The 13,311-nt window shown below is 35.9% G+C and overlaps 1 protein-coding gene across 6 annotated transcripts in view; it reads left to right on the forward strand.

Annotated features, from left to right (window-relative positions):
- Nucleotides 1–13,125, forward strand: part of ZRANB3 (zinc finger RANBP2-type containing 3) — a 31,074-nt gene extending 17,949 nt beyond the window's left edge. For 3 of the 6 annotated variants that reach the window (XM_085552186.1, XM_085552187.1, XM_085552188.1), the window contains 15 exons: nt 1,040–1,211; nt 1,625–1,753; nt 2,933–3,052; nt 3,783–3,902; nt 4,002–4,181; nt 4,665–4,817; nt 5,392–5,827; nt 6,763–6,963; nt 7,670–7,752; nt 8,465–8,566; nt 9,553–9,695; nt 10,182–10,325; nt 10,525–10,912; nt 11,759–11,890; nt 12,237–13,125. In XM_085552186.1, the coding sequence (XP_085408312.1) occupies nt 1,040–1,211; nt 1,625–1,753; nt 2,933–3,052; nt 3,783–3,902; nt 4,002–4,181; nt 4,665–4,817; nt 5,392–5,827; nt 6,763–6,963; nt 7,670–7,752; nt 8,465–8,566; nt 9,553–9,695; nt 10,182–10,325; nt 10,525–10,912; nt 11,759–11,890; nt 12,237–12,335 (2,602 nt within the window). In that variant the 3' untranslated portion in view covers nt 12,336–13,125. Of the gene's footprint in view, nt 1–173; nt 304–1,039; nt 1,212–1,624; nt 1,754–2,932; nt 3,053–3,782; nt 3,903–4,001; nt 4,182–4,664; nt 4,818–5,391; nt 5,828–6,762; nt 6,964–7,464; nt 7,646–7,669; nt 7,753–8,464; nt 8,567–9,552; nt 9,696–10,181; nt 10,326–10,524; nt 10,913–11,758; nt 11,891–12,236 lie in introns of those variants that run through there. The other 3 variants (XM_085552189.1, XR_014947872.1, XM_085552190.1) reach the window with 3 other exon arrangements.
- Nucleotides 13,126–13,311: the final 186 nt, after the last annotated feature.

Here is a 13,311-nt window from a genome sequence, read left to right on the forward strand (position 1 = left end):
AAATCAAGTTCAGGTTAGCAAGCTCTCAACATGATGACAATATTATCTGACTTGGCTGGAACTTAACATCCTGCGGTAATCCATTTGATAGCTTTAATTTATGCAGAACTTTCTGTGAAAATGCTTTTTTTTGACTTTGGTGTTTATATATCCTGTTTCTAAGGATGATGGTCAAAGTGTTTCAGCTACCATTTCTTATATCCCCAATGCTCAATTAGGAGGGATGAATCCTTTCGAAGGACAGCCACAGACTGAAGAAAAGAGCAAAAGTTGTAGCTGTCTTCCATCTGTCTAGCAATCTGAGTGAGTTACTTTGCCAGTGTAGAAGTGATTCCTCACCTCCTTCCAAACTGGTCCTAATCAGTCATCTGAAATCAACAGTAGCCTATAAGCCCAGTAGAGCTTAAAATTCTGTTTTGTTTTGTTTAAGGAAAAATTACCAGTGTAATTACATTCTTGTAACATACTCTCCCGTCCTTGAGAAGTGACACAGAAAAGCTCTACTCTCACAACGTGCCCTTGAAAATAAAAAGAAACACACTATTAATTTATTTCTCTTTTTTAGCCTTTAGCTTTTTAACTTTTAATTTACTTCCCCTATTTAGCTTTGCTTTTTTTTTTAAATACAATTACCTTTAAGATTGGAACATTTAGCTTTGAATCCTGAATGTACATAACAGTGAATTCAAATGAGAGAGCAAAGGAATTTTGATGTTCTTTGCAGTGTTTGTAATAATTTCTTTATCAGCTGTTACCCTCTGTAATACCTGGAAAATTCATGTGTACAAAGGGCAGTGTAGATGGAATGAGATAGAGGACTTTATCTGTCTGATGGGGAGTCAGGTTTGTGGGTTAGAAGTTAAGAGTGTTGAAAGGAATCAGACAGAAAGCAATCATCTCTCTGACATAACCAGGAACACTGAGTGTTGTTATCCTAAATGCCTTCATATCTGTGTCTTAAAATGAATTATCTGTTCCAGTCTGTTGGATTTGGAATAGCTAGTGGTCACCAAACAATATTGATTTTTTTCATTTTCAGATTCTTTGGTAGAAGAAAACAGTGGGACTGTAGAGGTGCTTCAAATTTAGAAGAACTACACCAACTCTTAAGAAAAATAATGATCAGAAGACTGAAGAATGATGTTCTAACACAATTACCTCCCAAAGTTAGGCAGCGTATTCCATTTGATCTCCCACAAGCCACAGCTAAGGTGAATTTTCCACGTCAGCTAAAAAAACCATTTGTTTGTAAATGTCTGTGTATCTGTATATATTTATATAAGTATGTGTGTATATTCACCCATTCTTTGTAGCTACATATATAGCACAGCATCTTTTTTTTATTTACAATATGAGGAATAGGAGTATGTCATTTTGAGGAGGGATCAGATAATTATGAAGGTGAACCGGACTGTAATATGGTCTTCTTTCCTTCTCTCTTCTTTTTCATTAGGTTTTGAATCCTACAATTACTTTTAGACAAATTTGATAGAGATTTCAAAACTAGTCTGTCCCTATGTGTTTCATAGATGTCAGTGTTGTGGTAGAGCATACTTAGTAGTTTCTGACAAATCTGTGAAAGATTAGTACATCTATCTAACCACTGATCTCTTTTTCCAATTAGAATCTGAATGCCAGTTTTGCAGAGTGGGAGAAATTAATGAGGAAGTTGAATTCAGAGCCCACCGACAGCCATTTTGCTGAAGTCATGAGTCTAATCACTCGTATGTATAAAGAAACTGCAATTGCCAAGGTAAGTGTAGAAGTATTTTTTTAATATATATTTTAATCTTTTGGTGTGTTTTCACTTTATATTATTAGTTGTATTGGCATCACTTGGACTTAGGAATACACTGAAGGTAAATACTCCAGGAACATGTCGGTGTGTAGGCAGCTGCTGCAGCTGACTGACCCTGTTGGCTTGAATTACAGGATGATGCTGATGCAGCCCTTATGCAGACTGTGTTCTGTCAGTACTGGTTCTCCCCATGGATAAATGAAGAATAATAATCCTCTCTAACTGATCTCTCTATTTTATCAGACAGGACATCTGTTCTGTATTTTCCTTTTATACTTAAGGTGTGAGAAATAACGGATCTTTTACATGCTTACTTTTTAGCCTGTTCTCACATTTCTTTATGCTAATCTATATTTAGAGAAGTATAGTTAATAAATAAATAAATAAAAATAAACCTGCAGGATTGTGGCTTAGTAAGAATTAAGAATCGGAATCCTTGGAGTTTAACTTAAATTTTCTGCTCATCTTAAAAATATCACCGTTGTTCTGTTGCTACTTTTTCCCTGCTTTTTTATTCTCTGTCACTGTCAGCTCATTTTCAATTGAAAGGGGGAAGAAAAAATTCTGAGGGCTGCTGCACAGGGTATTGCATTAACAACTGAGCAATGATAAATTTTGTTAGTACCTGTTACTTTGTTTTCAGTATCTTTTGTAAAGACTATTAATATTTAACAACGATTATGTGAATGTTTGAATAGAGCAATTAAATTGTTATTACAGTATGATGTTCTTTTTGATTTGATGAATGGCTTTATAGTTGTTGGTACAGAAGTTCTGATTATACAATATCTTGTCTGATTAAAATACGTTAGGTCAGAAATTTAAATGCTTTCTGTAGTGTGATTTCAGACGTCAGATAACAATGTCATAACTGAAAGCATTTTTATTTCTATCTTAACCTGAAAGAAATGCCATCTAATTTTGTGATCTTTGGACGATGAAGTTTTTTTCTCTAAAGCCATGAGATGGATTTAGCTATTAAGACATAAGGTTGCACTACTATTTTTTTTAACAGAATTTGAATTATTGTTTAAAATTAATGTCAGTGTTTTGTAAAGTCTTAAATGGAAGTGAAAACTGTCATTTTGTACGCTCTGTATATCTAATGGATGGAAACTTACTCCCATACTCCAGGCGGGAGCAGTAAAGGACTATATCAAAATGATGCTTGAAAATGACAAACTGAAGTTTCTAGTCTTTGCTCACCACATAAGCATGCTTCAAGCTTGTACAGAGGCGGTTATAGAAAATAAGGTAATTAATGAATGTATAATCATTAGCAAATACATGACAGCTGTGCTTAAATTTAGTAGAGCTATCTGTATATGGAGGAGTTTAAGGACTTTAAGTGTATAAAGGTCAGTGCCCCTGTACTGAAAAGATGGTAGAATTTTGAAGAACTGTCTTCTCTATGGGGATATTTGGTATGATACTTAATCACTGAATTGATGTGTTGGGCAGTTGTTTCCCCCAGGGTTTTTCATTGATATACTTCTCTCTTGGGGCTGTTGGGTTGGTGTTTATTGGTTTGTGTTTTGCTCTTGTTTTTTTGGTTTTTTTCCCCAAAATATTGTCATCTTGCTTGAGTGTTTAAATCACAGCAGATCATTTCTATGTAGCTGGTTGTGGACTCAACCATTGCTAGGGAAAAATGGCTAACATTGCTATTTAATATTAAGCTATTTGTTTGCAAGTGCTTTCGATTTTAAAAAATCTTATCTGGGAAACTGCAGATTATTTTGCAGAATATTCAGCTTTAAGAGCCTATGTTCACCGTTGTTGTCTTTTGTAAATAGGTAGTATGAAGTCTACTATCTTTTCAATAAATAGGCTTAATTGTAAATCAAAGGGTAAAAAACTGCTGAGGTACCATTTATTATCCCTGTGACTGGAATAAAGCAGATACTTTTGTATTGGAGAAAGAAGGTGGTTGGATCCAGAATGGACACGGATGATTTCATTTGCGTATTAAAATCTGTTATAGGTTCGTTACATACGGATAGATGGAAGAGTTCCTTCTGCAGAAAGAATTCATCTTGTTAATCAGTTTCAGAAGGATCCTGATACCCGGGTTGCTATCTTGAGTATTCAGGCAGCTGGTCAGGTAGGATTTAAAAAAACAAAAGGTGAAATAAGAAATCTAAAGAATAGAAATGAAGGTTATTAATAATTTTTAATTATTTAATTATTATTACTCTTTTAGGGTTTAACTTTCACTGCTGCTACTCATGTTGTGTTTGCTGAATTATATTGGGATCCAGGCCACATTAAGCAGGCAGAAGACAGAGCACACCGGATTGGGCAGTGCAGTTCTGTGAATATTCACTTCCTTATAGCAAAAGGAACGTTGGATCCTCTTATGTGGGCGATTCTGAATCGCAAGGTGTGTGTGGAATAGAACCAAATAATTGTGAACTCACTATGTTTTAGATACTACGTAAGCACATGTAGCAAATAGTGTTCTAGGATAAGACAAATTTGTGGATCTAAGATTGTCTGGTTAAGAGTTTAATCACTAAATTCCTGCTTTCAGTTCTGCTTTTGGCTTCATCTGCTAAACAGAACGTCTAAAGAACTGAGAGATGTACACAGTATAAAAGATCTCTTTTAACTTAAATAAATATTGATATCTTAAATATACCTTTTCATATATAGTATTATTTGTGCAGAGGTGGTTTCCAATTAGGACAGCTGGAAGAATAGTTTTAATCACTAACAGTATTTTGAATTGCTGCAGATATTCTCATTTCTCTCTTGCAAACTTAATTCAGCAGTTGTGACAGATTTAATGTATTTATGTGTTTAGACAAATAAATTTGTTCCAACCTGTAAATTCTTCAGAGTCTTCATGAAAGTCTTTTTGCAGGCCAAAGTTACAGGCAGTACCTTGAATGGCAAAATAGAGAAAATGCAGGCAGAAGAAGGTGATAAGGAGAAATGGGATTTTTTGAGTTTTGCTGAAGCTTGGACCCCTAATGACAGTGTAGAAGATCTCCAAAGTGAACTTCTGTTTACACAAGTAAGACTCAAAACGTATGGTTTTAATTATTACTCCATTTTATTAAAAATTAACCATTTTTCACCTAAGTTCATGTGCACTGCAGACTTTACTAGTGGAGAAATGAGTGGGAAGAACTTAAGTACAAGTTCAGGAAGTTAGTCGAAAAACTGATCTGTTGGGCATCAATGTGATCCACAGGTTTTGAATAGTTGCTTTCATTGTTTTTTAGGTGATTGACTCCCCCTCAGAGCCTCATAGGAAATGTAATTTCTGTTTAAAATACAGCTTTCTTAATAGCCATTTAAATTCAGCACAGTTATTTTGAAAACATTGTTTAAAAGTCTTTCCACACAATAGGCTTCATCAGAAAACATATATAACGTTCTGTGTATTTGCTTTCATTGGTGCTATTGCAGGATTTTGGTAAGAATGCTGAAAATGATTTTTAGGAAACAGAACAATGTTGAATTGCTCTTTCTGCTTAAAGAAAAATATTCCTATATTAGAGAGCACCAGTAATGGGGAAAAAATTTAACCAATCCAAATGCAGTAATTACAAAATGGCTTTATGTATTTCTTTTCTCTTTCCTAGTTTGAGAAGGAAAGACAGCATGACATACGTTCCTTCTTCTCCCCAAAATCCTCCTCTGAAAAGAAACGCAAAATGTTATCAGACAGTGAATTGCCAAAGGTCGATGCAGAATCTTTTGAAGCCACGAAACAAGAGAATTCAGAAAAGAGTAGTGAAAATCTGGATTCCCCAGGAATAAGTGATGTGGATACAATTTGCCATGAAAAAATCTATGAACCTGAAGTTAAAAGAGCACGAAGCATCGGTGGATCTACTCCAGTCAGCTCTAGTAAGAAGATTCTAACTGGAAAAACATCCACTTTCTTCACTGAGAAGAACAAAGAAGTCCTTCCTTGCACAGCTTTAGGAAAAGTTTGGCACTGTAGTGTTTGCACTTACAGTAACAGTGAATTGCTTCCTTACTGTGAAATGTGTGATTGCCCTCAGAGCAGTAACGGTGAGTGCTGCAGAGAAAGCGTGTGTTTTTCATTCCAGTTGTATTTAGTTTCAGAAAATAAATATTTTTAAATGAGTGTGCGCATATGCAAGCAAAATATGAAGAATATCTTTCTATGAACAGATAGGTAGATACTTTTTAGGTGATCTTTCTTAATTTAGCTTTTCTTGGGGATCTTTTATATGATTCTAAGTTGAAGCAAATAGAAAATTGAGATGAATGTTAACATGATATAAAAATGGTAAGAATATAAATTTAATTTTCTTTACAGCAAATGTAGCTCTCGGTTTCTTTGTGAAGGTTTATGGTTGTTGTGAATCCAAGTGAATGGAAGTTTTTCTCTACATGTCAAAATGAAATGATGGTTATATTAACTTCAGTGTTGTGTAGTTGTCATGGGAGACATTGCCTTAAAAATGCAGCATTTCTCATTCATACAGCCCAGAATAGATGTTTTCTATCAAAGTTATTTCAGCTATTTGGGAACTTAGTAAACATGGAGAGAGATTTATGAAAATATTTAGCTTTTACATTACAAAGAAAGGAATTAAGATTCTTTCTTAATCAAGAAGAGATTTAAAAAAGGGGGGGGAGGGGGAAAGACAACTTCTCAATTTAAGTATGTATAAGTGCTGGAAAACTATTTAATGTGTTTATGGTGTTCAGTAAATGTATATAGGAGATGATTGCTAATTGATTGCACATAGTTTGACATAAAGCTGGCTGCACAAAATTGCATAAGTAGAACACTTTGGTCCATGTGTTTATTCTCCTAAAATCAGAGTTAGTGTTGTTTTCATAGGTAGTTGAACCATGATATTAGAGACTAAAATACTGTGTCTCAGTGTTTCAGTTACTTGCTTTTGTCTATCCATTTATTGATTATCTGTCAGTTTATGAGGAGAGTACGAATGATCACTTTTCTCTCACTATAGCTGAGAGAAATTATGAAGTTCCTACTAGCCAGACTGAAGAAGACGTGTCGAAAGACTCCAGAAGAGATGAACAGAGAGCAGCCTGCGATGCTGAAGGTGGAAGAGAAGACTTGAAGGAATCAGTGACCCAGCAGTCTGAAATCAGTGAACAAGAAGCTGTCAAAATCAAAAGTAAAGAAAATGAAAGAAGGTGTGGAGAAGGTAACAGGGGACTGCTGTGGGGGGGGGAAAAAAGGTGACCATATCCTGTCTGTGAAGTTGTATTTACTGCCTCTGGCATGAAAAAGAACTTTAAAATATGAAAGATAGACTAGAATGTGATTTTTTTTATTATTATTATTTTATTATTTTTGTTTTGTTTTAACCTGGGAAGTTTATTGAATTTTGTTATCTAAACCTACTCTTCATACAAAGCCAGAGGAAATAGAGAGGTTTTGGTTGACAAAGCAATTATGTCAAACTCGCAGCTGAGAAACTAAGCTGCAACATACAGTCTTATTGAAATTTATGATGGCATTGACTTGTGTTCAAGATAGCCACAGGTGAAGGAAATAATGGGCAATTCAGGAGAAACAAGATTGTCTCCTAAAAAATTCAGGAGAACGTGAATATCTTAATGGTTTGTTGCTCATATTGTAAGTATTTTATGTTGTTCTGGAATAAGATATAGAATCCCAGTGTGATATATATATTTTCTTGGAGTTTGTAGCACACTTCCTGAAAACTTGGAGGGGAAAGAAAGGGTGAAAAATAAAAAAGATGTGTAGATTTTATACAGAAGTGTGTTTGTAGGCACATGAACTGGGAAATTTCACAATTAACAGGTGAGGTTATTTTTAATATCTGAATAGACTAAATGAAGAAAAACTCTTAATTTTAACCTTGTTTCTCCATTTTGTATATTTAGAACAATCAGATGCATTTCTTGTATACGATGGACTAATGTTCTGTGCAAGCAGGAATACTGATAGAATTCACCTCTATACAAAGGTAAAGCTGAAATGCTTATTATCACTTCAGAATTACAAAGTGGACTTGCCCTATAAAATAGGCATATGTAGTTTCTTTTGTCATGCTTTATGTAAAATCCCCATTTTCATACTATTGAAAGTGTACAAAAATTAGGTAGTTTATCATTCTAGTTCTTGTTGGAGAAGTAATAATTCATTAGATATGCAGCTTCTAGCAGTTCTCAGTTTACACAGAGGTTCTAGTATATTATATTTATGCTCAGATTATCTGTTGAAAATGCTAACAATACTTGATTCCTTTTCTTGATACAGCTCTTACCAACACCTTGAATCATTAGCACGACTAATTATTCTCCTGTTTGTATCTAGTGTGCTATTCCAAAATATTTTTAGAGTTGCAACAATCAACGAATCTTTACAGGCTAAGTAGCCAAATAAAATATTGCCACCACGTTTTCAGAAAGGTACACGTTGATGCTGTGTATAGATCAGAAAATTCTTTTCATGTGAATGAAACACACTGTTGATAATTTGTAATGATAATGGAAAGAGAAAAATAAGCAGTTATTAATTTTTAGGTCAGTTTTACATGAGAAATCATTCCTAGAAAAATCTTAAGCTTGAGGATCCAAATCCGGTTGGAAGAGAAGGAGAATCTGCTTGAAACACATCTTGGTCTCTTTTTTCAAAGTTATACTGCACTCTGTAAACAAAACTGTTTGTTTGTGTAGGATGGTGAACCGCTGAATCTGAATTTCATTCCTTTGGACATACAGCTGGATAACTGGGAGGATTTACCGGAGAATTTCCAACATAAACAAAATCGTTCAATGGTAATTACAAATTCAACTGGCACAGTAAGACAATATTTAGTGTGGAGTATTTCTGGACTTTTTTTTTTTTTTTTAAATAGATCCAGGACTTGGGACTTGGGCCACAGATTCATCACTACAAGCAGATACTGTAAATGTTGATGCAGATATTATGCAGACTGTTTTTCTGGCAAATTATCATACCTCCTGTTAACATTTAAGTAGATGGAATCAACCAGGCATCATTTAATTTCTCATTTTCAGGATTAGTAACTAGCATTTGTAAGTCAACAAAATAACGTTTTAAAGGTTGTAAATTACGTGTGTACGATGAATAAGAACCTGCTGGATTGTATCAGACCTGCTGCGATGAACAGGCCTTGACTCCCATTTTGTCCTTTGGTGGTCGTACAACATTCAAAACAGAGTAGGGCACAACTCCACTGAGATATGCAGCTTCAGTTACTTAAGCTGTAACAATGGAGCAAAACTTTTATATTGGCCACTGTTTTGTATTGTTGATATCAATGGACATAATGGTACTCTCATTTGTTTTCTGTGGTAGAGATAAAGGTGGGATGAAACCATTTTTATCCTACACATATTCTAAAGAAGGCCATGTTATAAATTACAAATTTCTACATGTAAATGTTATTTTCTCTCACAAAAAAGCAAATGAGAGAGGGCTAATCTCAGTAGAAGGCTTTTACCCATCTGTTTTTTCCATGGATGAAGTCTTGCTTACACAAGAAAGGTTTACCTGAGACTTTATCAGAATGCTGTTCTCCTTGTCATTATAGCTTAGATTAATGAAGTCCATTTGTGGCTTTATTTTCTACCTTGTGGTGCAGCTTTGTCTTAGCAAAACTGTAATTGTGGACAATGCACACATTGATCTGATCATACCAGCTTTTTTTCATCCAGTTTTGAATAGATTAATTCTTAGTATGGTTTCACTGTAATTATTTGCTTAATGTCATGCTGCTGACAATAGTGTTCTCCCCCAGATACTGAGGTTTGTGAAGGAATGGAGTCGTCTAACAGCAATGAAACAGAAAATTATCAGAAAAAGCGGTCAGCTGTTTTGTAGTCCTATTCATGCTGCAGAGGAGATGTCTAAAAAGCAGTCAGCAGCAAGCAGCACAAAAAGGTACATGCTTTTATTTCTCTTCCACTTATTAATTTCTGCAGGAAGTGTTGATGTATTTAATGTAACTTTCAGTGCTATAAATGGGTTATTCAATGACTGTCTCACAGCGACAAACATACGTGACTGAGCACATAGATAAATGTGCTGGAATGGAAGTATCTGCTTCCCCGTCCATCACTCACATCCAGCAGCTATTCTGGCTTTCTGCGTTGTGTTTTTAAGCAGCTGGAGCTCACCAGAGATTTTTAAGGACAAATCGTTACCTTTAGGGTCTCAAACAAAAAGTAAGCTTAAAAAAAAATCTTACAGTATTTCCTACCTGGAAGCAGGAATAAATCATTAGTTGTCATCAGGGCTACAATCTCATATTCATAATTCACAGCTTGCTTCAGTACTTTTTCATACTCATTTTTTCTTTAAGTAATTCAGTCCACAGTGAGCTTTGACACAAAAAGCTGTGTCATATGCTGTGTCTTTTTTTGTTAGGTACGTGACCAAGGAGGATGTAGCAGCAGCCTCACTTAGCAAAGCATGCAGCAGTGGGGGCAGCGTGCGCCTCGTTACTAGGGAAAGTAGAGCTTGTCTGAAGAATGAAAATGTTTCTATGGCACAACCGGGTCATTCCACAAAGTAAGTTAAGTTTGATGAAGCATAAACCAAGTAGAAAATTGCACTACACAGATGCTAACCTGACTGAGGTGAGCTTTTCATTAAAGTTGGTATTCTAGAACATGAAAGGTATCTAATGGAAATATACAATGTATAACACAAAAATTGTATTGTTGAATACCTGCTTTATTAATAGTTGCACTTTGATCTCTGTGAACAGGTTGCTTTCGGAGAACGGAAAAAGACCTTCAGTTCTTCCCTTGACTGAAGTGAAAAGTACCTCCCCACCCAAAGGCTATTTGCAAGCCTTGGATAGTGAAGGGAACCCACTTTGTCTCCACTGTCAGCAGCCAACAGCTCAGCTTGAGCAAAGCTGCCAGGCCCGTGCCTGGGACACACGGTTCTGCTCTCTTGCCTGCCAGGAGGACTTCTTGGTTCGTTCTAGTCAGAACTACATCAGAACTAAGGTGTTTGAAATTGAACATGGTGTTTGCCAGTTTTGTCATCAGAATGCCCAAGAGCTCTATCTTAATGTCAGAGATGCGCCTAAGAGTCAGCGTAAAAAACTTCTGGAGAGCTCATGGATGTCTCATCTTCCAGTTGGGCAGGTAATAATACTGTTGGAGTGTTTTCTGCTGATCTGTGTATTTCCATAATAGCTGTAGGTCGTAGTTCAGAGAAATCCAAAATGGTGTACTTAAAGACATAAGATAAAGACAGTTACCCAGCACCAATGACAGACTGTGCAAATGAACAACAAAATCCTTGTCCTCATATGTCTTCAAAGACATAAACACGTTGTTGGTCTCTAAATGGGACAGGCATCAGAACTCTGATTCTCAGGGATGTAAATATTGCAGCTGATCTTAACTGAAATGTGGTTATGAAACCGAATTGAGGAATGGACGTGGCAAATAGTACCAGGTTATTGCTACTTCCCAGCATGTTTGCTAGTAGCTGAACAAAAGCCAGGTGTCACAGTTTCCCCCGCTATAACCTCAGAACATATTCAGAACTACTCCCGCTCTTCCTAGATTTTAATTGCCTTTTTGCTGTGGAACAGGAAGGGAGAATATCCATATACAAAGAACATTTTAGTTCCAAAATAAAGATGCCATATTTTTGTCCTGTTGTGAAGTTGAAATTCTACTTCAGAAGTTGCTGGTTGTAAGTTTTTAAAATAAAGAAGAAAACCTTTCCTTCTGTTTTACTTTGATCCACCACTGCATGCTGCAGACTAGGTAGAATTATGCCCATTAAAACTATAGCTGTTTGCTTCTACGCTGGGAATAACAAATGCTAACACTTCCTTTGATTATAAACATTATATTATTATTAGTATAAATAATATTAATAGCTACTTTGCTCAGTTTTATCGTTCTTCCTGTAGAACGAAGATGTAGCTCAGGAGGAATATCTAAGGTTTCCATTGTCTTGCCCTTTGTTTGCTGCAGTTGAATGAAATGATAACAAACCCAACAGAAGGTCAGTTCTGGCAGGTGGATCACATCAGGCCTGTTTACAGCGGAGGAGGACAGTGTTCCCTGGAAAACCTTCAGACTCTGTGTACAGTCTGCCACAGAGAGGTCAGTGTGGTACAGTCAGAAATCATCACCCTTGGGCAGCTGAAAACCTTTAGTAAGAAATACCTGATGTTACTCATTTAGTCTGTACTCAACTAATACAAGCTTCTCTATGCTGCCTTGTCTACAGCACGGTGCTACTTTTCTCCTTTCGGGAAGGCACCAGTGAACATAAAAGGCAGCACTGAACAGTTTACTCACAAATGGAAAAATGTCACCTTAATAAACATTTGCATTTTATTTGTCACTTGCTGCAAAATTAGATTGAAATCTAAAGCTGTGGCCTAATACTTGCCCGTTAGCTGCCATGTAACTGTTTTCTGACCAGACCTATTTCACTCTTTTTCAGAGAACTGCAGAACAGGCCAAGGAAAGAAGTCAGATGAAGAGACGCTCTTTGACAACAAAGTATGGTTGTGATATCACAAAGTTTCTTGTGAAGAAGTAAAATTCTAAGTATACTCAGTTACATTGTAACTCAGGAATTACTATAGTTACATAGTTTTCCTCAAGCACTTTAAAAAATAGTTTTTTATGCTGGTAGGGAAGATGTGCAAGAAAAACAAAAAATCATTCAGAATACTGATTTCGGGCCTTGGATGAATGCATGCAAGGCACTCAATCACGGTTACATTTTTATGGCACTGCAGATTAAAGCTGAATTTCTGCATATAACCTCTGCAGTTTTGAAGTACTACAATTTTCATATTAGTTCATTTACAACTGTAAGAACTGGAGGAAGCGCTGCTGAAATTCATGTTAGTCTTATGGTGTTCAGCTGTACTGGGTTATTAAGGACCACAGGGCGCTATTTTAGTTAAAACTGCTTCTTTTATTCTTGCTATCAAAGCTACTAGAGAAAACACAGGCTCTGCTCCCTATTATGAAAGCAACAAAGCAGGTGATTTGTATCTTCTGAAACTGTATCATAACTACACAGAAATGTAAATAGCAGCCTGGGGAGGGGCTATGAAGGACCTGGTAGTTTCATTTGAGTTGGTGTAAAAGACCTGGGCACTTTCAGTTGGTGTTTATTGAAAGGTCTGTTTAAAACAGCTAACATTTAAGGCTTATTCATGAGAAATAATAATATCCATTGTTCCCTGTCTCATCCAAGGTCATGTCTGGGAAAGGCTACAGCCATATTCTCTTTAAGGAAATTGCAGAGCTGATGGTTATTTTGCACTGTTTAAGTGGCTTTCTAAACAGTTACTTCAAATAAAACAGCATCATCCTAACGATTTGGTGCCTTCCTGTGCCCCTTGTATGTTATCAGCACACCACACATCATTTTTTCTCTAGAAGTACTATGTCGTTTACAATTCCAGGCATATTTAGTCCAAGTACATTGAAATGCTTCCACCCTTATGAGAAAATTCTTTGTTTTGCACATAGCTTTTCTCAGGTAAAGATTAAGATGGTAC

The sequence above is a fragment of the Coturnix japonica genome, chromosome 7 (assembly GCF_054131305.1).
Source record: "Coturnix japonica strain WE chromosome 7, WE-NBRP24, whole genome shotgun sequence".
Lineage (NCBI taxonomy): Eukaryota > Metazoa > Chordata > Aves > Galliformes > Phasianidae > Coturnix > Coturnix japonica.